General features: G+C 30.9%; 1 protein-coding gene across 2 annotated transcripts in view; it reads right to left on the bottom strand.

Annotated features, from left to right (window-relative positions):
• LOC134720813 (rotatin-like) overlaps positions 1-24,132 on the bottom strand; it is a 108,391-nt gene that overhangs the window by 64,045 nt on the left and 20,214 nt on the right. For both annotated transcript variants that reach the window (XM_063583332.1, XM_063583333.1), the window contains exons 14-21: positions 22,334-22,459; positions 21,346-21,462; positions 18,860-18,999; positions 17,166-17,334; positions 15,704-15,803; positions 14,504-14,601; positions 13,663-13,783; positions 13,207-13,303 (exon numbers count right to left, since the gene is read on the bottom strand). In XM_063583332.1, the coding sequence (XP_063439402.1) occupies positions 13,207-13,303; positions 13,663-13,783; positions 14,504-14,601; positions 15,704-15,803; positions 17,166-17,334; positions 18,860-18,999; positions 21,346-21,462; positions 22,334-22,459 (968 nt within the window). The remainder of the gene's footprint in view (positions 1-13,206; positions 13,304-13,662; positions 13,784-14,503; positions 14,602-15,703; positions 15,804-17,165; positions 17,335-18,859; positions 19,000-21,345; positions 21,463-22,333; positions 22,460-24,132) is intronic.

Genomic DNA, 24,132 nt, shown 5'->3' with positions numbered 1-24,132 from the left:
TAAATCCTTTTATTGTTTTCTTCAAATTAAGGACATTTTATTAATGAAAACATTTGAAAGCATCTCCCAGTTTGACATGTACACCTTACAGTCCTTCCATACACCAAATATACTAGAACTATTACTTATAGTATCTAATGAGATTTTGACTTGACCACCAAAAACTTAACCTTGTTCACTGATCCATGAAATGAGGTCGAGGTCAAGTGAGTACTGTCTGACTAGCATGAGGACCGTGCATGGTACACACATACCAAATATAGTTATCCTATTACTTATAATAAGAGAGAATTTAACATTACAAAACATCTGAATTTTTTTTTCAAGTAGTCACTGAACCATGAAAATGAGATCAAAGGCATTGGACATGTGACTAGCAAAAACTTCGTAACATGCAGCGTCCATATACAAAGTATGAAGCATCCAGGTCTACCACCTTCTAAAATATAAAGCTTTCAAAAAGTTAGCTAATGTCGCCACTGCTGCCAGATCACTATCTCTTTGTAAAGCTGTCTGTAACAAAAGTCAAAGGGTTGACAAAAATGATAATAATACTTGTCTGGTACATTCTTAAATATATCTGAAAAACTAATACTGTCACATAATGAGGTTGCTAATATATAGATGCAATGTACAGACACTTAAGGTAAATACCAAAAAGTGTGTATACAAACTCATCATAGATACCAGGATTGAAATTTTATATTTGCACCAGTGCCTGTTTCGTTTACAAAAGACTTATCAGTGATGCTTGAATCAAAAACTGTTCAAAAGGCCAAATAAAGTACGAAGTTGAAGAGCATTGAGGACCAAAAATTCCAAAAACGCTTTGCCAAATAATAGAGTTTTGGATATTTTATGCATGACAGAAACTGATGAACATATGAAGATGTCACAGGGAAATACTATAATATAGAGTTTGCTGGAATTTATTGACAATTTATAAATGTTCTTCCTTCCCTTAAAGTATCTCATAATTTTTTGTAGAAGCTGTATTTAGTTGAAATCCTGAATGTTGAACACAAAAGCTTCAAGTTTGCTATTCAGACTATTTACTAAGAAAAGTTGTAATGTTTTCTGATAATGATTGTATAAGCACAAATTTGTATCATTCTTAACAGTACAAAAATACACAAAATGTACTAATGTAAGTCATTGCTATATACATTTTGTTAAACAATAATATAAGAATGACAAGATAATTGAAGGAAAAAAGTAAAGCAACATTTCAGATTACTGTTGTTGATAAATAATTGGCTAATGTTATCTGGATGACAATATATATATATGACATACAACAGATAAATTGATAAATTTGATTGGCTGATAAGAAATATCTTTTCTAGTAAAGTACTTACAAACACTCCAATTAAAACTCTGTTGTTTAATGGATACATGCAAAGTAAAGACTACTAAACATGTGCATGATTAAGTTTTAAATATTCTAAAGCATGACAGAATCTGAATAGCCAGTAAACATGTCACAGGAAGCAATCCAAGACCAAAGCAACATTGCTGCTCAGGATGTTGTCAGAAAGAAGTTGGCTATACATAGATGTTCCATTCACTCTAGTATTGACTTAAGTATTTTTTGTCGTCAGTGTAATAAACTCATTTGTCCAGTTTGTTTAACACTAGAACATCAGCAACACATTATGTGTGATATTCAGACAATTCACCATGAAAAGTTTGAAATACTTGCCGATAAGGATTATATAATCACAAATAAATTTATGCCATTCTTCACAGAAGAAAATTCAAAACTAGATAATGTTTTAGAGACTCAGCAAGAGCATTGTAAAAAAATGAAACTAAGAATTGAGGAACATGATAAAAAGTTTAAAGAAGAAATAACTAAACGAACAAATGCACTTCAGAAAACATTTGATAGTTATTTGCATACAACAAAAGAGGAAGTAAAAAAACGAAAATCCAAACTTGGGAACATTCTATCTATTTTGAAGAAAAATCATGAAATTATTGATCAAATTAAGGAAACTGATGATATTAGAAAAATATGCAAAACTGCTGATGAAATGCTTGATTATGTTAACAATGTAAATATTTCATCTGCTCCCTTGCCACGTAAAAACAAGGAATACAAGGAAGGAAATATAAACACAGGAATCATCTCTTCCCTGATTGGTTCGCTTCATTCAATAGAATTACCTGATCCTGCTCAAGTCCAATTCAAAGTCTTGAAAACTTATGTGACCGACTTGAATGCCATTGGAAAAATCATATCCGGGAAGGAAACTTGGATAAAGACTAGTACCAGCTCAGTTTTGAGAAAAATCGAATTAAATGATAAAGTGAAGCCTCTATGGGAAAAGAAAATAAAAGTAAGAGACATGGCCATCAACAGTCTTGGAGATCTTTTTCTTGCTGTTGAAAACAGTACACAACTGAGAGTTCTTAGGAATGGTGAAAAAGAAATCAAGGATTTTTATAAGTTTCCAAAATCTAGCTTTTTTGGAAAACCAACAGTGCCCGTGGCTCTGCATTGGTACAAGGAAAATCAAATACTAGTCGGTGTAATTGAAAAGGATGCAAACACAGCAACACTTACAGACAAGGTTCAAAGACAGCTAGTCCTTTTGTCAGAAGATAAACAACAAATTAAAGTTTATGAGTATGATCAAGACGGAAATAGGCTGTCCAACATTCCTCTCAGAATCACTTCAGACTCGAACAGTGACATTGTCTTTCTTGACAGATTAAGTACTGAATCTGGAAGAATTGTATCCATGACAACAGAAGGAGCTATAAAATGGGCGTATAATCCCCTCATGGACACAAGATCAGGCTGTCTGTTCGATCCATGGGACATTGTTGTAACTTCTCATGACAATGTAATAATATGTGACATGAGAAATAATGCCTTACATGTCCTGAACTCTGATGGACAAATCATGACATGTCAGGAGACAGATTCATTAAAAATTAATTATCCTGCTAGTATTAACATAAATAAAAATGGACAAGTGATACTAGGGGGTGGGACACAACATGGACAGACAGCAAAACTACATATTTTGGAATTTAAAGGATGTTAAAACAACTTAGCAACTGACTTATATATAAATAAACATTCATGTTATACCTTAGAGACTCTTTAGAAAAACATGGATTGCATATACAATAGTATTCACATACTGACTCTTCAAAGGATAACAGCAATTAATCAATGTATTAAATTTTACATAAATAAATGTTCATGTAGTGTTTTTAAACAGAATTTACAGAACAGATATATATGCTTATCATTTATGCATGAACCCATATCAGATTACAAGTCCTCTGATCTGTGTAGTTAACAAATTAGACTAAAATCTGGATTCTTATGCCAGTTTGTGTATAACATGAGATGCCTTGCCTGAAGATGTACCAAATGGATCTCAGTTTTGAGTTCATGTAATTTCTTCATGTTTATAACTTTTGTTTTTCTATTCAAAATGAATTTACATATTTGTGGAATTGGTGAACAACTGTTGCTTTCTATTTGAACTTCCTGATAATTACATTTATACCCTACATTATTTTACCTTTACTTTTTATGTCTTTTATCTTTCAAAACAAAGGCAGAATATACTAATGAAAGGGTGTGCAGAGGTGATTGGATTTGATATTGCTTATAAATAATAGATTTTATTGAGAGAATTTGGAAAAACCAATCAATCAATAAAAATCAATAGTTTAATTTTCATGTATACATAATTAAGATTAACCTTTAAAAACAAAACAAAAATGTGATGTCATAGAATATTTCAAGTCCATATTTTTCATACCAAAAGTTGTTAACAATAATCTTAGGGAAAAGTAAAGTTATAGTTGGCCTGTACAGCATCATTATGTATTGGGCTCTGCACACCAACGCTAGATCTTCACGCCAGTGAAGAATTACATTTTAAGTGATCTCATACACAAAACAGCCAAACATAAAAGAAAACAAAAATGTGTCTATAGTACACTGTTGCCCAACTCGCACTATCATTTTCTATGTTCAGTGGATCTTGAAATTGGAGTAAAATCTCTCCTTTGGCATTTAAATTAGAAAGATCATATCAAAAGAAATATGTTTACTGAGTTTCAAGTTGATTGGACCTTAACTTCAGTACAAAATACCTTGACCAAAAACTTTAATTGGAAGCTGGACTGACGGATGGATGGTCGAAACAAAAATACAGACCAAAATAACATAATGCTCCTAGGTGGGACGTAAAAACATTTCAGATTGTCAATGTTCAAGGATAGTTGCTTTATAATTTTCAGTTCCTAACAGCTATATATTTAGATTCAGATGCAAAATTACATAATATATATCTATCACATGTGCATGAATGTTTACTAAGATAAAATCTTTATCAACAAGGATGTACACCTTAGCAGATAAACAGATAAACTCTTGTTATTTCCAATTCAATTTTCCAATTCTGCAATATTGGCCTACTTTTAGAATTTCAATACATAAAGATTGAAATTTTGGACTTACTAAGTATCATTTACATCACTTTAATACCACTAACAATAAGGATCCAACTTTGTCAAAACCTTCAAGCTTCAATGGTCATGGCTTCTTTTTATCTTTTGGAAAGGAGGGGGCTCCTACGTGTTTATGGTATTTACTGTGTTTCCTCAGTTTTGGTTTATGACCTGGATTTGTTTCAGTTAAATTGATTGATGACTATTGAACAGCGGCATTTAGATGTGTATGTTGCATTTTTTTAAGCAACCACTTAGCTGACATGTAATAGACAATATGAACATGGTATTGACACTTACTTGTTATTCTATCATTTCTATACTCCTTTGAAAATTGTTATTCTATCATTTCTATACTCCTTTGAAAAATTTGGTTTCAGTGTGCAACTACACAACTTTATTATGCAGAATGTCTGATTCAAAGATGACAAAGGATATGTTCTAATTGTTATAAATACAATCCTGTTCCCTTTTACCTAAAAGTCACCTAACAAATAAGACCTATCACCATGTGTTTACTAATTTGATGCAACATGTGGAGCAGGATCTGCTTACCCTTCCTGAGAACCTGATATCATCTCAAGTTTGTGTTGGGGTTCGCGTTGATTAGTCTTCTGTAGTTTTCTAAGTTTTGTTTTATGTTCTAAAAATTGTCTGTTTGTCTTTTTCTCAGTTAGCCATGAGACTCATCAAGTATTTTGAACCTGTGAGTTTGAATGTGACATTGTCCCTTCAGTAAATTTTGCCTCTCTTGTTCCGCCAAATTATGATTGTTCTCTAAGTCACTCCACTTCCAATGATGAGTTAATGGATAATGATTACCAGCTTTTGGTATGAGTAAATATGGACCAGAAATTTGCTGTGTTTAACACTGACAACATAAAACAGGAATGTGTCCCCAGTACACGGATGCCCCATCATTTTCTATGTTTAGTGGAATGTGAAAATGAGGGAAAATCCCTCATTTGGCATTTAAATTAGAAAGATCATATTATATGGAACATGTGAACTAAGTTTCAAGTTCCTTGGACTTCAACTTCATCAAAAACTACCTCGACCAGGCATGGGGTACATTTTGCAGTGTAATCTGATGTAATTAGTAATCATACCATTTCTGATTACAAGGAAATATTGTAATCAATTACATTGCCAAAAACAGGTGTAATCATGATTACTTTAAATCACTTTAAGATTACGTTTATATAATTACTTGCTGATTACAAATCTTGAATACTGATATATAAGAAAAAAGTATTTGATAGACAATATCAAAATGTAAAGAATGAATAAAAAAAATATGAAACTAGTATTCAGTATTATCACATGATGGGACTTTGTTTAATGTGATAAATAGTATCATCTATATGACAAGTTTTGTATAACCAAGTATTTTATTTTGTTAACAGTTTACAAAAGGAATTTGCTTTCCAGTATTTGTGAGATAGATCTCTTACATGTTTGATTTAAGAGTATGTCTTGAAAGCATTTTAGTTCATTGATTGAACACTTCTTATATTAACTTCAATTTCATATAAGTATGCCCAATATTTTTATAAAACTACAATAAAATTCTAAAGCAGAAAACATTTAGTTTCAATTTGATTTGAGGGTCATCACACATAACTGCATGAACCCTTTTAACTAAAAAAAAATCGTTTTCCATTAATATCATAATATATATGTATTCAAAATTTTCAAATAAATTATGACAATTAACCACTTATAACTTTATTAATATTGCATATATAAAAGCCAATATTTTTTTAATACCCAAGCTCACCTATTGTTTGTTAAAAAAGATGGAGGTAGTGATTAACACCTGTAAAAACATTTATGAATGTGTCAATTATGTTCTCACAGACAATAAAACTATATTTAATTGATTTTTTATTATTTGTCCAGGTTTTTTTGTGAATTGGGTAGTTGGTTAAAATTTGTAGAAAAAACAAAGTTATATCTTGTACATGGAGAAAGGACACTTGTCTACAGCTATGTTATCAAATAACACATGTTACACTGTATTTGTCTAAATTCTTTTAAATAAGATTAATAAATTATGGCTTTAAATAAAATCACCAAAATTAGTTTTTTGGTGAGGATAAAAAGTTATTAGAAATTCTTTATTAATGCAATATACAATGTAATCATAAGTAATCACAAGTAATCATGATTACTTTAAAGAAAAGTAATCTTATGTAATCAATTACATTTGAAATAAGGTGTAATTGTAATGTAATGGATTATATTTAATAAGCAAAGTAATTGCAATTTGATCGATTACATTTTTAAGTAATCAACCCCATCCCTACCTCGACCAAAAACTTTAATCTGAAGCAGGACAGAGGGATGAACGGACACAGAACGGACACTGTGAAGCTGGTAATTACTATAAATTGTTCTAAAAAAATCTTTTGGTTTATACTTGAAATATAACAACCATATATCTGTTCTGATAAATGCAGTTAAAACCATCATGATGAGTCTTTAATTGTGTAAATATATGTAAAATATAAATGTAGTACATATATTAATAAATCTTATCTTTAAAGAAGTCAGTATTTGAATTATTTTCTATCAATAATCCACATTTTGCTTAAGAGTTTAAAAGGTAAAATCTGTTATTATAATTGTAAGCAAATCAGTTTTTTCTTTAACACCCTTTAAATTCCAGGGTATGAAGTTTTGCTTTATCTTCTTTTTCTGTTCCACAGCCTAATATCAAATGACATTTTTTATCTATACACATACTAGCAGGATATTTAATCTCTAATGAATCCATATTTTGGCATTTCATTATTTGTCCATTACAGTTCAGGACATATAATGCATTATTTTTCAAATCACTGATTATAACATTGTTATGAGTGGTTACAACAATGTCTAATGGATCAAACAGTTTGCCTAATCTTGTGTCACTAAGGGGATTAAACGTCCATTTTATAACACCTTCTGTTGTCATGGATACAATTCTTCCAGATTGGGTACTAAGTTTGTCAAGAAAGAGGATGTCACCATTTGAGTCTGAAGTGATTCTGATAGGAATGTTGAACAGTCTTTTCCCATCTTGATCAAACTCATAAACTTTAAGCTGTTGCTGATTTACTGATAAACAGACTAGTTGTCTTTGAACATTGTGTGTAAGTGTTTCTGTGTTTGCTTCCATATCAATCGTACCTGCTAGTATTTGATTTTCATTGTACCAATGCAGAGCCACCGGCACTTGAGGTTTTCCAAAAAAGCTATGTTTTGGAAACTTATAAAAATCCTTGATTACATTTTCACCGTTCCAAATAACTTTCAGTTGTGTATTGTTTGCTATAGCAAGAAAAAGATCTCCAAAGCTATTGATGGCCATGTCTCTGACTTGTATTTTCTTTTCCCATAGCGGCTTCAGTACATATTTATCTTTGAAATCATATTTTCTAAAAACTGAGCTGGTACTATTCTTTATCCAAGTTTTCTCCCCACATATGACTTTTCCAATGGCATTCAAGTCAGTCACAAAATTAAGCAAGACTTTGAATTGGATTTCAGCTGTATCCGGTAATGTTATAGGTTGTAATGATCCAATCAGGGAAGAGATGATTCCTGTGTTTATATTTCCTTCATTATATTCCTTGTTTTTGCGTGGTAAAGGCACAGATGAAATATTGAGATTTTTGACATATTCAAGAATATCATCAGCAGTTTTGTAAATTGTTCGAATATCATCACTTTTCTTCATTTCATTAATAATCTCATGTTTTTTCTTCAAAATAATAAGCATGTCTTCAAGTTTGGATTTTTTGTTCATAACTTCCTCTTTGACTGTTTGTAAACTATCGACAAAAGTTTGTAGGAGTGCATTTGTCTGATTTGTTATTTCTATTTTAAGCTGACAATCCTGTTTTTCAACTTTTAGTTTCATTTTTTTGCAGTGCTCCTGATGAGTACATAAAATCTTATCCAGTTTGGAATTTTCTTCTGTAAAGAATGGTTCAAATTCATTTGTGATTATATGATCGTTTTCAGAAAGTATTACCAGCTTTTCTCTGTGTATTGTCTGAATATCACACATAATATGTTGCTGATGTTTTTGCGTTAAGCATTCTGGACAGATTAGTTCATTACAGCCTCGACAAAAAATACTCAAGTCACTTCTAGGGTGATCAGAACATTTATGAATATTTATTTCTATGACATCTTGAGCACCTCTGTCTTCCTGTGACATTTTTATATGTTCATTTGTTTCTGTCATGCATTAAGATATTTAAAACACTATCGCACATAATTATTGTTTATTTTCACCAAAAATTTCTGTACTTTGCATCCATATGATAACCTAATTACCAACATAATCTATTAGTGTTAGTACATAAGATATATTGAAAAATTTACCACACAATTATTATTTATCAACCAATCAATTATTTTGGTCAAAGTATCAACAGTATAACTTAAAGGACAGAAATACAATTTGGTATGATTACAGTCATTATTCTTTCAGTACTGTACTTCCTTAATTGTATACTTATTCAGATAATTCAGAAACATGTATATGACAAGAGTCTTTGGGGTATAATCATGATAATAAGATTACCTATAAGGTCTAATTCATTGATACTTATTTTAATCTATTTCTTTACAGTTCTTCTTATGGCTTATTAAGTCCCTTTAACCTCACTATAGCAGTTTTTGATTTAGAAAAAGAGAGGGACGAAAGATACCAATGGGACAGTCAAACTCATAAATCTAAAACAAACTGACAACGCCATGGCTAAAAATGAAAAAGACAAACAGAAAAACAATAGTACACATGACACAACATAGAAAACTAAAGAATAAACAACACGAACCCCACCAAAAACTAGGGGTGATCTCAGGTGCTCCGGAAGGGTAAGCAGATCCTGCTCCACATGCGGCACCCGTCGTGTTGCTTATGTGATTACAAATCCGGTAAATAGTCTAATTCGGTAGGTCAAATTCATGAAAGGGAAGGGGATTGTAGTTACGACGTAAGGAACATATCCGATATCATTTGTGAAATGGTTATTCCATAACGGTCAACCAACTCGTGATGGCGTCTGTAAAATTTACGAAGGGATGATTTCAACTTCACCATTTGGAACTCTTGATTTAATAGCTTTCTTGTGAGCAGTAACCCTCTATCAAGAAAATCATGATAGGAAATGCAAGCACGGGAATATCGTATCAATTGAGAGATATACACCCCGTATGCAGGTGCTGCTGGAATGTTGCTACTTAGAAATGGAAAGTTCACAATTGGAAAGCTGAAATCATCTCTTTTGTCGTCAAAAATACATCAAAGCCAAGATGTTTTTTTGCTCCACTACTTTTTCAGTAAAGTAACATAGCATTTGTCACTTTGTCATTTTGACATTGTCTTGATGTAAATACCGTTTTGCTGACATATGTACATTAGCTCATGCCGATTTTGAATTTGATATATGCAACCCAAATTAAATGATCAGAATGAAAAATGGGAATATTGATAAATGGATTTAGGATGACCATCAAGAATTGATAAGTTGATAAACTACAAATTGATTTTGGTTTACATATGTTTTACATTTATCAAATGTCCTTTATCTGAAGAGAGCAATTAAAGATTTGTAAAAAAAAATTACTCATATTTAGTAAATATTTCTTTTTATGTAGTTGGGTTGAATTCTTGTTATTTTTTTTAAATATGTGTAAATGTGTAACAGGAACAGCACTGACCTTGTGCAATGCTCAAAATGTAACTACTTAAAGAATATAAGACCTTAAGTGATTAACATATCTGGAATGCAATATATATTATATGCACTAGACTATTTAAAAAAAAAAATGTATTTATTCAGCAAGGAAAACAAACTTAAAAGGTCTTGCTCCCCTTCTTCATTATTAATTTTTAAGAATGACATTATATAGAACCAATAAGTTTATATGAATCATATTTAGATTTAAAGCTCTATAAACATAACCAAAAAATTTATGATTTGATAGCTTTTTTGTAGTATGATTTTCTACACATACAGCCAATTCCAAACAAAATGTTTGTAGCTATCAAATAATTTAGTACATTTTTTTAAAAAATCAAAGACTTTACAATTTACCAGTTATTCATAGATTATGTTCTATGAAATCAAAAACTTCACTGCAGAAATGGATTTGCGTTTTAAACCTTTTTCTTTATTTTGGTCCTATAATACAGAAACAATCAAAGTGATCATCAAAGAGTTTCTATTTCTTTTTTGCCAATTGGAGTACCCTATGCTATCCCTAAAAATATCAACATTTGTATGTAAATCAGTCAATACAATTTTGATATGATTTAGAAATAAGAAGATGTGGTATGATTGCCTGTGAGACAATTCTCCACCAAAGAGAGACATTCATGTTCCTGACTATAGTTTTACTGTACGAGAGGACTAGGCAGATAAAATTTTCAATCACCCATTAGAATTTAAGAATTTGAAAAAATGGACCTAAATGCATTAAATGTGGGCTAGATAGACCTAAAGAGAATAGAGGGATAAAGTTTTATGCCTGATTCAAAATGTTATGTTTTTTAAGCCTTGGTTTTTAGTTTTTGTTTTCTCCAAATGTATCCTTCTTCGTTTTTGGGTGTAAAGGAGGAAATTCCATGGATCAAACAAATTTATGATAAGATTCAGATTAGCATCTGAGAAAATATGCACTCAAATATTTGGTTCGTGTTTGAATCACAAACTTAGTTTCATATATATAGGCCAACAAATAAAAACTTTCATGCAGTAGCAAGACCAACATATGGTTTATCTTTTGGTTCCTTGCAGTAAAATAAAATCACTGTCCCATTAACAAGTATATTTTAAGATTCTATGGCAATATAACACATGTGTCTATTGTTGTTGGGTTTTTTTATCAACAAGGAAGTAGAAATAGTTCTCTTTAGTGTACGTATCAGTATTTTGTTAATGTAGCATTTAGTTAATTTGCAGTACAGAAAGTTTAAAGAGAACTAAAATATCAAAAACCTCGAAGAACATTTCAAACTATTTAAGGTCAAATTATCTAACAAAGCGGGATCCTAATTGTTAGAAAAATAACATAAATTGAACTAAAAGAGGAGCCAAAGACACCAGAGGAACTGTTAAACTCATAGATTGTAAATAAACTGACAACATCATGGCTAAAAAAGAAATAGACAAACATACAAATAATAGTATACATGACACAACATAGAAAACAAAAGACAAAGCAACCCGAACCCCACCAAAAACTGGGGGTTATCTTAGGTGCTCCAAAAGAGTAAGCTGATCCGGCTCAACATGTGGCACCCGTCTTTTATTTAATACAAAATGTATCAACAAATAGATGCCCGTAAAATAGTGGTACAATTGGGGAAATGTTAAAACAAAGAGTTTTTAAACTTTGCCTCCCTGGTGTCTTTTGGTTGTTTTTGTTGTTTAGTCTTCTTGACATAATCACACATCTCCTTTTATTTATTTCTAAAATTTAAGATATAACAAGAATTATTGATTTCTAAAATTTAAGATATAACAAGAATGTGTCCATAGTACACGGATGCCCCACTCGCCCTATCATTTTCTATGTTCAGTAGACCGTGAAATGGGGGTCAAAACTTTAATTTTGAATTTAAATTAGAAAGATCATATCATAGGAAACATGTGTACTAAGTTTCAAGTTGATTGGACTTTAACTTCATCAAAAACTACCTTGACCAAAAACTTAAACCTGAACTTCACACTATCATTTTCTATGTTCAGTGGACCATAAAATTGGGGTCAAAAATATAATTTGGCATTAAAATTAGAAAGATCATATCATGGGGAACATGTGTACTAAGTTTCAAGTTGATTGGACTTCAACTTCTTTAAAAACTACCTTGACCAAAAATTGTAACCTGAAGCGAACGGACGCATGGACACACAGACGGAGGCACAGACCAGAAAACATAATGCCCCTCTACTATCGTAGGTGGGGCATAAAAATAAGGAGATGTCAGTGAGACAACTATCAACCAGTGGCAATAAGAAAACAATGTTACCAACAGATAATGATTGTATGGCCGTCAGCAATGAGAAAAACAAATACATATTGATTATTATAAAATATAAAAATTGTAAACTTGTGAACTGATTTTAGCTAATAACATTAAACAAAAATTTACTTTGCCAGACAATTGTAGACCCATATGTGCTATTCCCTTTTGGATTTTACAAAGTTCAATGTGAAAGAACTTACTCAGACAAAGCTAGTTATATTACACTAAAAAGTATTTTTTTTTTAGTCTTATTGATGAACAAAACTGATATAAATCATATTTACAATACAGTTTTAATGGTGGATGAAATAGATGTATTAATGCTTTATTTCTCAAACTTGAATCTCAACATTAACTTTACCAAGTTATTCATGCATTAAAAAGTAGATAATAGTGACTCAATTGGACAATGGATATCAGACACACACAAAATACTTCCACATGATTTTCAAATAATGATCTTTCAAATTTTATTTTAAATTGATATATATATACTTGTATGTTTTGTAAGTCTATAAGGAAAATGTTGGTGCATATGTTACAATGGAAAACAATAAATAAGATCTAGTAATTTTCAAAGGAAAATTTGGAAGTACACAAATTATTTTATTTTTCATTTTGGGAATTATATGAACTAGATTTTTTTCATATAAATTACAATGTATATGGTAAGTAAAGAAGTAAAAACTCACCCAAGATCAAATTTGGCCACTTCATCAAATAGAAACAGGACAAATAGATGTGCCACATCATAACACAGTCTCTCATCATTTTGGTGGAGGAAGGCAACTGAAAAATATGATTTGAATTAATGTTATGTTATGGCCATCATTTATATGCCTCTTGGATGTAGTATACAAAATCAGATTCACAGTTCCCAATTAAAAAACATACAGTGTAATTACCTGTGTTATCTGACACAGTGGGGGCCAGAAAAAAATGTTGAATTTAGCAAGGTGTTGGAATATTCAGGTCTTTTCTGCGAGAATAAGCATATTTAGGGACCAGAAAAATGTGTCAGTTTAAGCAGGATGTTGTAATAAACCTTTGTCTGATTAGACAGATTACACTGTATTGCATTTTCAGTTCACTACCTGCTTTGAGAAGATAAGATAACAAACATGTTAGATATGAAAGAGTTAACTAACCCCTGAGAAGATTCATATATATTTCTGTATCATGAGCCAACTTATGTCGGAGAACATAATCATGATGTACAAGATATCTCAGTACTGTTACACAGGATGGAACATATTTAAGGCTCTCATTCTGAAAATAAAAAAACAATTTATCTCAGTATATAAGATGGTTATGGAGCATTAGTTAAAAATTTGTTCATACATTGCCAAAACGTAGTATATATTGATAAATTTTCAAAAATATAAGGAAAATGATAGGTCACTACGAAGTTTCTGAAGCTACAGCATCAAATTTTGCTAGCTCTGGACCATAGGTTCTCTGTTTTTACTATCCAAGATGGGGAAAGACACCCATATTACCATAATCAAAGCAAGGAAGCGCAAGAACAGCATTTTTTGTCTACTTTATGTTTTGTGTTTTACATATCTTTGGAATGAAATCACACCTGACAGGAGATTATAATGATTAAATTCAGATGGTTGACTTAATCATTGAATTAATTTGAAAGATACAGAATTTAACATTTTATATCAAAAAGAAAATTAAGTAAAAACAAAATGTTTTAAACAATTTTAATATTTGCTTTTATCTTTATGCAATACACATTTTGCGACAAAATACGACTAATAAATTTTGACAAATACTCAAGTGAATGTTGACATACAAAAGAGAGTAAAATCATATGCTTTACAGACTCTCAGGTGCTTGATAATAATAATAATTCAGTAGAGTTTCCAATCAAAGGAATGAACACACAAAATAGTATGTTAAATTCAAATTTGAAAGAAATGGATTTAAATTATAATTGTGATATATTGTAGATGTGTAATGGTTTGTATATTCTATTACCTTTGTATTTTCCTCAGGCTTCATTATACCAAGTTTAATATATTTCAAAATTTCCTTTACCCCTCCATCATTCTTGAATGGAGAATGCAGGTTATGGTCTGAAAGTATAAGTAACATTTTTTACTTTACATATTTTTTAGGAGTCATATCTGAAAACTCAAATACCTTATGTGTTTTAAGGTAGATTGATGGTATACCGCCATCTTGGATTGTACAATCACAGTACAAAATCGGTCTAGTTATTTGCCCAAATCAGCAAATTTGGAAACAGATTTGTAATTTTATGGTTAGACTGTTTAATTATATAAAGAAAACTTGTTAATTTATTGTATTATTCAAAATATTTTAACAAATATCAACCTTTTTGTTTTTAAAAATCATTTTTTGCAAATGAGCCATTTAAGGGGAGATAACTCTTTTAGTACAAAATTTATACTAGACTAATAGGGAAATTTTTTTTTTTTACTTGTGGCAAGAAAACAAGTTCGGTGACACCATGTTTTCTTTTTATTTTCTTAAAGGGTACTACGAAACCTATCTTCTCATAATTCATTTCAAAATTCTATCTCATAGAACTTTTTTTATGCACTCTTATGTGTTTTTCCATGAACAAACTAACCAAATTTAGGCAATTTTCAACGACTCATTTCTTGAAAAAAAGCACGGTGACCCATACTTTTTACTATATTTTTGAAAAAAGCATAGTAAAATCTTCATTTTGGCAAATTAAAAGAAATTTCTGTCTCAAAAAACATTTACTTATGATCTACCTTAACTGATAATAATTTATTGTGATCAATTATAAAACATAAATAAACTTATTCATTGTAACAGAGAACTAGAGCTTCTCATAATATTATATAGAAATTGGACAATAATTCAGTAACATTTTCATTATTGACACCACACAGTGCTCAAATACTTGTTTACATTCTGATCATTTAGTATATGATGGACAGTTCTCATTGGCAATTATATATATATCATTTTATTCTGGTATCACCTAAGTTGGACAAAGGTATACAGAAAAACACATTCGCTTACATTATATTGCATATAAGTACATTTGTTGAGGAAGCATTAAATAGTAGTTTTTTTACAACGGTATGATCACATCTTCTTGTTTTCATATTAGTGATTTCAATAGTTGTCTCCTCTGTTATAAATCACAAGTTAAAAACCATTGAATTTGTAACAAACCTTGTAAAATAATGGCTAGCTGGTCTACTGCTGATTTCTTCACTCCAGGGTCAACTGAGTCCGACTTAAATATCTCATAGACCTTTCTTAAACCATCCACCTAAAAGTAACCAAGTTGTTTCTTGTCATATGATAATGATTAGCCTATTTTTAGTACTTTTACATGATCGTAACTAAATTTTTCAAATTTTTTTTTTGTCAGTTTCTTTAATAGCTAGACTCCTAGAGTATTGTATACAGGGGTCGAAATTAGCGCTAGTCCGGTAGTCCGGGACTAGTAAAATTTGCGTCGGACCAGTAGATTTTGTCAGCTGGTAGTCCGGGGGACCAGTCGAAATTTGTCGATAAAAATCACTGATTGCATCGCAATCTCCGTTTGTTTACAAAACAATTTACCTGTGAAATCAATTACACAGTACTGGGAGGTATTACAATTGATCAAGTTAATTAATATCTCGGGTGAGCGTCTTTCACAACAAAATAAAATGTGGAAATTTTTGGAAGGAGTTAAACCGCCGGACAAAAAAATTAAGACAACTGAAAATCAAAAGGAAGATCGAAATAAAGTATATGAAAGTGACAAAAGGAAACGCAAATACCAAAAATCTTGGGATAAAGATCGTGAATGATTGCATTATATAGTAGATCGGAATTTAATAAACTGTACAATACTGATATGTGAAAAATTTGCAGTGACAGACCTAAATAGGAAATGAATTTTCGTAACTGGATCGTCAAATTTCAGATTGTGGATGTTGAAGACAATCTTGATATTTTTTCTGTCCTTGATCCTGATTTTAATAAAGAAAATCATTGAGATTACCAAAGCCTTTATCAAAATCAGAATAAAGACTATTCCTTTGTTTCTGTCTAAATTATGGAAACGAAAGCATCAAAATGAAATTAAACATCTGTCATTTATATTAATGTTTGTCAAATAAATGTCATTTTTGGAGGACCAGTAGATTTGGAGCCGGACCAGTAGAGTTTTCAGTTCACTGGTCCGGCTGACCAGTACACAAAAAAGCTTAAATTCGACCCCTGATTGTATATTTAGAAATATTGTATGATTCTATTAAAGTTTTATTATTATGTACTGTAATTTAGAGAGATTTTATGAGAATAATTAAGGTGTGTCCAATCTGTTTAACTTTGAGTAAATATAATACTTAAATTAACCAAAAAGTATCATAATGATTTTTATATAATTCATGCACCCTTAAAATTTATTGTTTTTAAAGAAAATCAATACAATAATGATAAAATTGAGAATGGAATATGTAATGGATCAAAATATTTCTACAATTTTAAAAGTCTGTTAAATTATCAATTGTTTATGAGTTTTAATGTTATCTTCTTTTATTTACAACTTCTGAAATTATATCTCAAACCCAAATGTTTGATTGACATCCAGCAAAAAAAAAATATCTTAAAATATTGTTGCTAATTATTATAAAAATACCTGGAAGACAGATCGACCATAATCTTCATCTAAAGATCTTTGTGTTTCCACAATAAATATATTGGTAAGATTAGCCACATCTAAGGAGGAAAATGCTGGTTGTTTGTTCTGGCTGTTCTCTTCATTGGATAGGAACCAGGCTAATCTCTTCAAGGCTTCTGCTCTACACCTACAGTATAAATCAATAGTGATTGTAAACATGTGTTGTAATCTCTAGGAAAAAATACAAGTATATGACCAGTGCAACTTATTTTTACTGCACACAATTTATTATTATTACATTTAATGAAGAGTGACTGGTAGTGATAATCACAGGGCAGATTTTGAAGATTTTTCAGCCCCCCCTCCCTTGTGTTGTAAAAATTTGGTTAATTATATAGGGAATCACTGAAGCGTGACTGGAGCAGGCCAACTCTTAGGCATTCAGTACCCCACCACCCACCCCACTTTTCAAAAATTTTTGGATCCGCCACTGACAATGTTTTCCTTATTAGATATATAATAAGCATCCTTTTACCATGGAACCAAAGCATAACTGTAGATTGGAAAAAGCCTTGCAACTGTCCAAAAAAATGTATTTAATTCAAGACTTTTTGGCTGCATTAAACAGGTATTTAGAAAAGACTTTTCATCATTTGTTTCAACTTTTTACATGGATTTCTTCAATTTATTTAGAAAGAAACTAATATTTTTTTGTGACAAAGGACAAAGAAAATGTCAAATAACTGATTCTTTCACACTTAAAGAAAAAAAATTGTAAACCATTCTGCATCAAACATCATGTTTTTCATCGGAAGGTAGTTGAATATGTACATTTATATAAAAATCATTTTCAGTTGGAATGAGAAAATATTTGTATTTGTTCCTAGTATGAACTTTAACTTCTTCATGGAAAAATGAATGCCTTAATTATACCAAGCAGTATCTTATTTCTTCAAAATTTTAAAGAGTTTTAAAAAGAGTTTTAAAGTGAGAAGACTACATACTCCCCTAGTTTGATTGTAAAATATCAGTTCACAATTGTTCTAGTTCTTTGATTAAAGCTACAAGTTTTGAGACAGATAGGGAACTAAAATGTAAAATTTGTTGTCTAATGAAGATAAATAAGTAATTTTTTGCATTTTTCATACTGTTTTAGTTCAATTAATTTTTTTCAACTAAGCCACATAAGGGGAGATAACTCTTGCAGTAATTTCTTTTTACAATGTGGAAGTAATTTTCAATTTTTACTTGTAGCAAGAAAACAAGTTTTGTTACACCATTCTTTTTATATTGTCTGATAGCATATTATATAAAACTATCTTCTAATAAATTATTTAAAAGTTCCATCAAATATATTTCTTTTTAATCACCAAAAAATGTTTTTCATGAATAATCTCTATTCAAAGCTGGGTGATTTAGCATGAATTGTTGCTTGAAATATACCAAAGTGACCCATACTGTCATCATATTTTTAAAAAAGCATGGTAAAATCTACATTTTGGCAAAGTCTAAAAAACTCTATTTGAAGTAATGTATAGTGATGATCAAGCCTGAAGGCTAAAGAAAAGACTAACATTGATGAACAAATTCTGGTTGGCAAAATGCAAGAATTTCAAACATTCAACATATTGATACAAGGTGTAAAGACAAATCTGCTAAATAGCCTCTGCTCTATCTAGTTATAGAATTTGTTGATCAAAATTAATACAAACCTTATGTCAGATGTAAACATAACCCTTAAGGTGCCTCTGAGTTTTTCCAGGTATGGCAGTTGTCCAGGACATGTTGAAATCAAAGGATCTATCATAGCCATAATACATTTACCCAAAGTACTGTCACTATCAGCATAGGACTGCAAATAAATATAATCAAATATAGTACAGAAAAACGATTCAAACCATTCAAATTATATATTCATTATAGATCTCATTTTGTCTGCTGATTACAGCAAATGCCATTCACCAATTACTCAGTTTTTTTATATAAATTAGATCGTTGTTTTTTTAGAAGCTTTTTGGGCCTTTAAAATTTGTAAGCCATCATAGCCATGGCTCCTTGTTGAAGACTTTGACCTATAATATAATGGTTTAATTGACAAATTATGACTTGGATGGAGAGTTGTCTCATAAACGTATTTACACTTTAGGTATTTAGCTGTATTTTGCCTCTAAATGACCTTACATCACCTCTGAATAACCTTTTGACGTCAAGCAACAATCACTTTTCAGTGACATCATATGTTTTGAATTATGAAGTCAAAGTTTGCGGGAACCTGTGTGATGTTATGTAATGGCGGACAAATTTGCATTCAAGTGTAAATACGTCTATTGGCACTCGTACCACATCTTCTTTTATCTATATGGTCACAATTCCAACAAGAGGCTGTCACAACGACAGCAAACCAGATTTATTAACATTTATTTGTTTCCTGGCAATATCACAAGAACCATTACTGATGAATGGTGAAAGTGAAAATCATCAATATCAAATTTGACCTCCATTTTGTCATCAGTATCAATATATTAAAATTTGAAAAGCTTAGATTGAATGGTTCATGAGTAAATACAACAATGTGAATGGAAACGCCTTTTACGATCTTTCAAGAACCATAACTTCTGAACAGTAAAAGTTTAAATTGTCATTATTAAACTTGACCTCTATTTTGTCATCAGTAGCAACATATAAAAATTTCAAAAGCTTTGGTTGAATGGTTCATGAGAAAATGCACGGACACGACTGGAAACACCATTTTTCAATCTTTCAAGAACCATAATTCCTGAACAGTAAAAGTCAAAATCGTCATTATTGAACTTGACCTCCATTTTGTCATCAGTAACAACATATTAAAATTTGGGAAGCTTTGTTAGAACCGTTCATGCGTAAATGCACAGACACGACTGGAAACTCCATTTTTCAATCTTTTAAGAACCATAACTCCTGAACGGTAAAAGTCAAAATCGCCATTATTAAACTTGACCTTCATTTAGTTGTCAGTAACAACATATTAAAATTTCAAAAGCTTTGGTTAAACGGTCCATGAGTTAATGCAGGGACAACATTTGATTGCCACCAGCCAGACCACCCGGTTGCCCAACCACCCGCCTTACATCCCAAAATCAATAACCAACATTTTTGTCAAAAAAATCCTGTTAAAATATTGAGAAGTATTGAAAAAATTTGTAAGGGTCCGCGGAACCCAGTGTCTCGCCTACTTTTGCTGTAAATCGCAGGCTCAACAACAAAGAGAAAAAAAATCAATAAAAATATTTCTCTTAATACTATCTTATGATTGTAAGAACCTTCTGTCCAAGTTTGGTAAATATCTAGGATAGTTAATGAATCTTATAAATGTTTTGAAAACTTAAACTGCAGACTGTATGTAATGTTAACTTGAAGAAAATCTAAGTCCATTTAAAAGTAAAATACAGAAAAAATGGAGTTATCTTTTTACAATATTTACTTCTGGATACTATCTTATGAACATAAATAAGCTTCTGTTCAAGTTTGGTACAAACCCAGGATAGTTTAAGAAAGTTATTAAAATTTTAAAAACTTTAACCCCATAGTGAATGTAATGTTTTCCCCCAGAAAAACTAAGTCCATTTAAAATTAAAATACAGAAAAAAATAATTTATTTTTTTACAAAATTTACTTCTGGATACTATCTTATGATCATAAACAAGCTTCTGTCCAAGTTTGGTACAAACTCAGGATAGTTTAAGAAAGTTATTAAAATTCTAAAAACTTTAACCACATAGTGAATGTTATATTCCCTGCAGAAAAAACTAAGTCCATTTATAAGTAAAATACGGAAAAAATGGAATTTCATTTTTACAAAATTTACTTCTGGATACTATCTTATGATCATAAACAAGCTTCTGTCCAAGTTTGGTAGACATCCAGTATAGTTTAAGAAAGTTGTTAAAATTTAAAAAACCTTAACCACAGAGTGAATATTTGTGGACGCCGCCTCCACCGACGACGACGACGATCGCTTAGTCTCGCTTTTTCAGCTAAAGTCGAAGGCTCGACCAAAATGGGAGTTGTTGGTATCAATTCATTCAGATCTTGTGGCTTGCAAATCTTAAGACAAATGTCACCATTTTACAACTATCATGAATAAATGGGGATACGAAATATTCAACGATTAATCCAACATTCCTGCTTTAATTCATATCAAGTCTATGTAAAAAAGTACCTGTATGATGGGTAGTGACTTGTGTAAATTGGTCAAGAACTCTGTCCATAATTCCTCTGTCATAAATAACTGACTGTCTAACAGATGGCATACTAAATCATTACCTGTCTTAGAAACCTGAAATATTGTCATTTGAAAAAATAAACTGAAACATAGTAAATAATCATTTAGAACAAATAAAATGCATGATCAAAGTTTTGTATAATTGGTTTTTATAGCTAATTTCCTAATGTGTGTAGAGTAAAACTTTGGTAGGCTTGCTTGCTCTGTTTGTATAAACATTAATTCAAGCTTTGTCGGTAACATTGACATCTTTAATCTGTATATTTAAGCATATTTTAACCTGTGTACATATATGTAAGTTTGAATGGACGTTATACCAGTTACAATTGTACAATATTCAAACAAAGCAAGCAAGCTAACCAAAGTCTTGCTTTACATGCATTAGGAAATTAGCTGTAATGTGATATTTTGTGTGCCTTTTTTGAAAGTTGATGCAAAATACATATATATAATGCTCATAATGATTTACTGTAAATTCGGAAATTATGTTTTATTATTGCGAAAATATGCGACCTGATTATAATCTCAATAATTCAAGCTCACAATTTGATTTTTTTTATATGAATTAAACAGATTTTTTCTTAATATGGCAAAAAATTAAAATCACATTTCAGTCTAAAATGACAAAACCTCAATAATTTCTAAATTTACAAGTAATGACAAAATTTGTTCTCTTTCTTCAGTGGTGGTGTTATAAAGAGATTTTTTTATTTCACCCCATTATGTATGAAATAATTTCTTTTTACCCTGCTGTTTCCAATAAATTTTTCAGACTATCTCTTAAATAATCATCAAACATCAAATTTTAAGAAAAAGAGCCTATGAAACACCATTAAAATAGAAATCAACTCTTAAACAATCTTCACTATAGTCTAATGTATCTTATATTTCTTAAAAAAAAATCTATTCTCATTTAATCTTTTACCTTTGTATCTTTGTCATTAAGACCAAACACTGATATTTCATACAGTATATCAGGATCCAGTAGAAACCGTGACAACATACAGGCATCAGAGTTAGGGTCAGATGCTTCATCTACACTGAGACAGCCCTGAAAGATAAATGTTCATCAATCTTAAAACTCAAATTAGCATAATAACAACTGAGGAATATTTGAAATTAGATGTGTCCTTAAGGTTGTTTATAAGTTTTATTATAAAAATCTGGACACTATGAAGCCATTCTTATAAATGGGTGCCGACTCTGTTTTGAAAAAAAGCACAAATTTGTTTTTAATTTTTAATTTATTAATTGCAGTTCTTTGTACAACTGAAAACTAAGACACCATCTCTATGTTTTATGTTTAAGTTTCAAAAAGTTTGTCAATTTCCTTTTATTTATATTAAGCAATTATTCAGTTTGACTAAAGAACCCTTTCCACAAAACTTGGTAGGACAACTACTAAGCCAAAAATGAGAGTTAAAAAATACAATTTTAATTCATTCATGTGAAATACTTTGCAAATTTTCATCAGAAATTTCAGATTACTAGACTATTAATTTCACCATTTCAGAATCTAATGCATTTTGGGAAATATTTTAATTCATGTCCACCAAAATGCTGTGTTTGACTAACAGCATCCTTTACAACAGGAATTCATTCAACTATGTGATGTTATCTCAATTTTGAAGTAGGAATAATGAAATTAGCCACAATCCTTTTTGATTTCTATATAAAGCCAAATAAACACATTTGATTTGTGCACCTTAACATACCTTTATGACTTGGAAGATCGTACTAACACACTTGATGTGTGCACCTTAACATACCTTTATGACTTGGAAGATCATACTAACAGACCTGATTTGTGCACCTCAACATACCTTTATGACTTGGAAGATGGTACTAACACACCTGATTTGTGCACCTTAACATACCTTTATGACTAGGAAGATTGTACTAACACACTTGATTTGTGCACCTTAACATACCTTTATGACTTGGAAGATCGTACTAACACACTTGATGTGTGCACCTTAACATACCTTTATGACTTGGAAGATCATACTAACAGACCTGATTTGTGCACCTCAACATACCTTTATGACTTGGAAGATGGTACTAACACACCTGATTTGTGCACCTTAACATACCTTTATGACTAGGAAGATTGTACTAACACACTTGATTTGTGCACCTTAACATACCTTTATGACTTGGAAGATGGTACTAACACACCTGATTTGTGCACCTTAACATACCTTTATGACTTGGAAGATGGTACTAACACACCTGATTTGTGCACCTTAACATACCTTTATGACTTGGAAGATCATACTAACACACCTGATTTATGCACCTTAACATACCTTTATGACTTGGAAGATGGTACTAACACACCTGATTTGTGCACCTTAACATACCTTTATGACTTGGAAGATGGTACTAACACACCTGATTTGTGCACCTTAACATACCTTTATGACTTGGAAGATCATACTAACACACCTGATTTGTGCACCTTAACATACCTTTATGACTTGGAAGATGGTACTAACACACCTGATTTGTGCACCTTAACATACCTTTATGACTTGGAAGATCATACTAACAGACCTGATTTGTGCACCTCAACATACCTTTATGACTTGGAAGATGGTACTAACACACCTGATTTGTGCACCTTAACATACCTTTATGACTTGGAAGATGGTACTAACACAACTGATTTGTGCACCTTAACATACCTTTATGACTTGGAAGATGGTACTAACACACCTGATT

The sequence above is a fragment of the Mytilus trossulus genome, chromosome 6 (genome assembly GCF_036588685.1).
Source record: "Mytilus trossulus isolate FHL-02 chromosome 6, PNRI_Mtr1.1.1.hap1, whole genome shotgun sequence".
Lineage (NCBI taxonomy): Eukaryota > Metazoa > Mollusca > Bivalvia > Mytilida > Mytilidae > Mytilus > Mytilus trossulus.
Note: the sequence above shows the minus strand (reverse complement) of the source record. Positions and strands in the feature narration are given on the sequence as shown.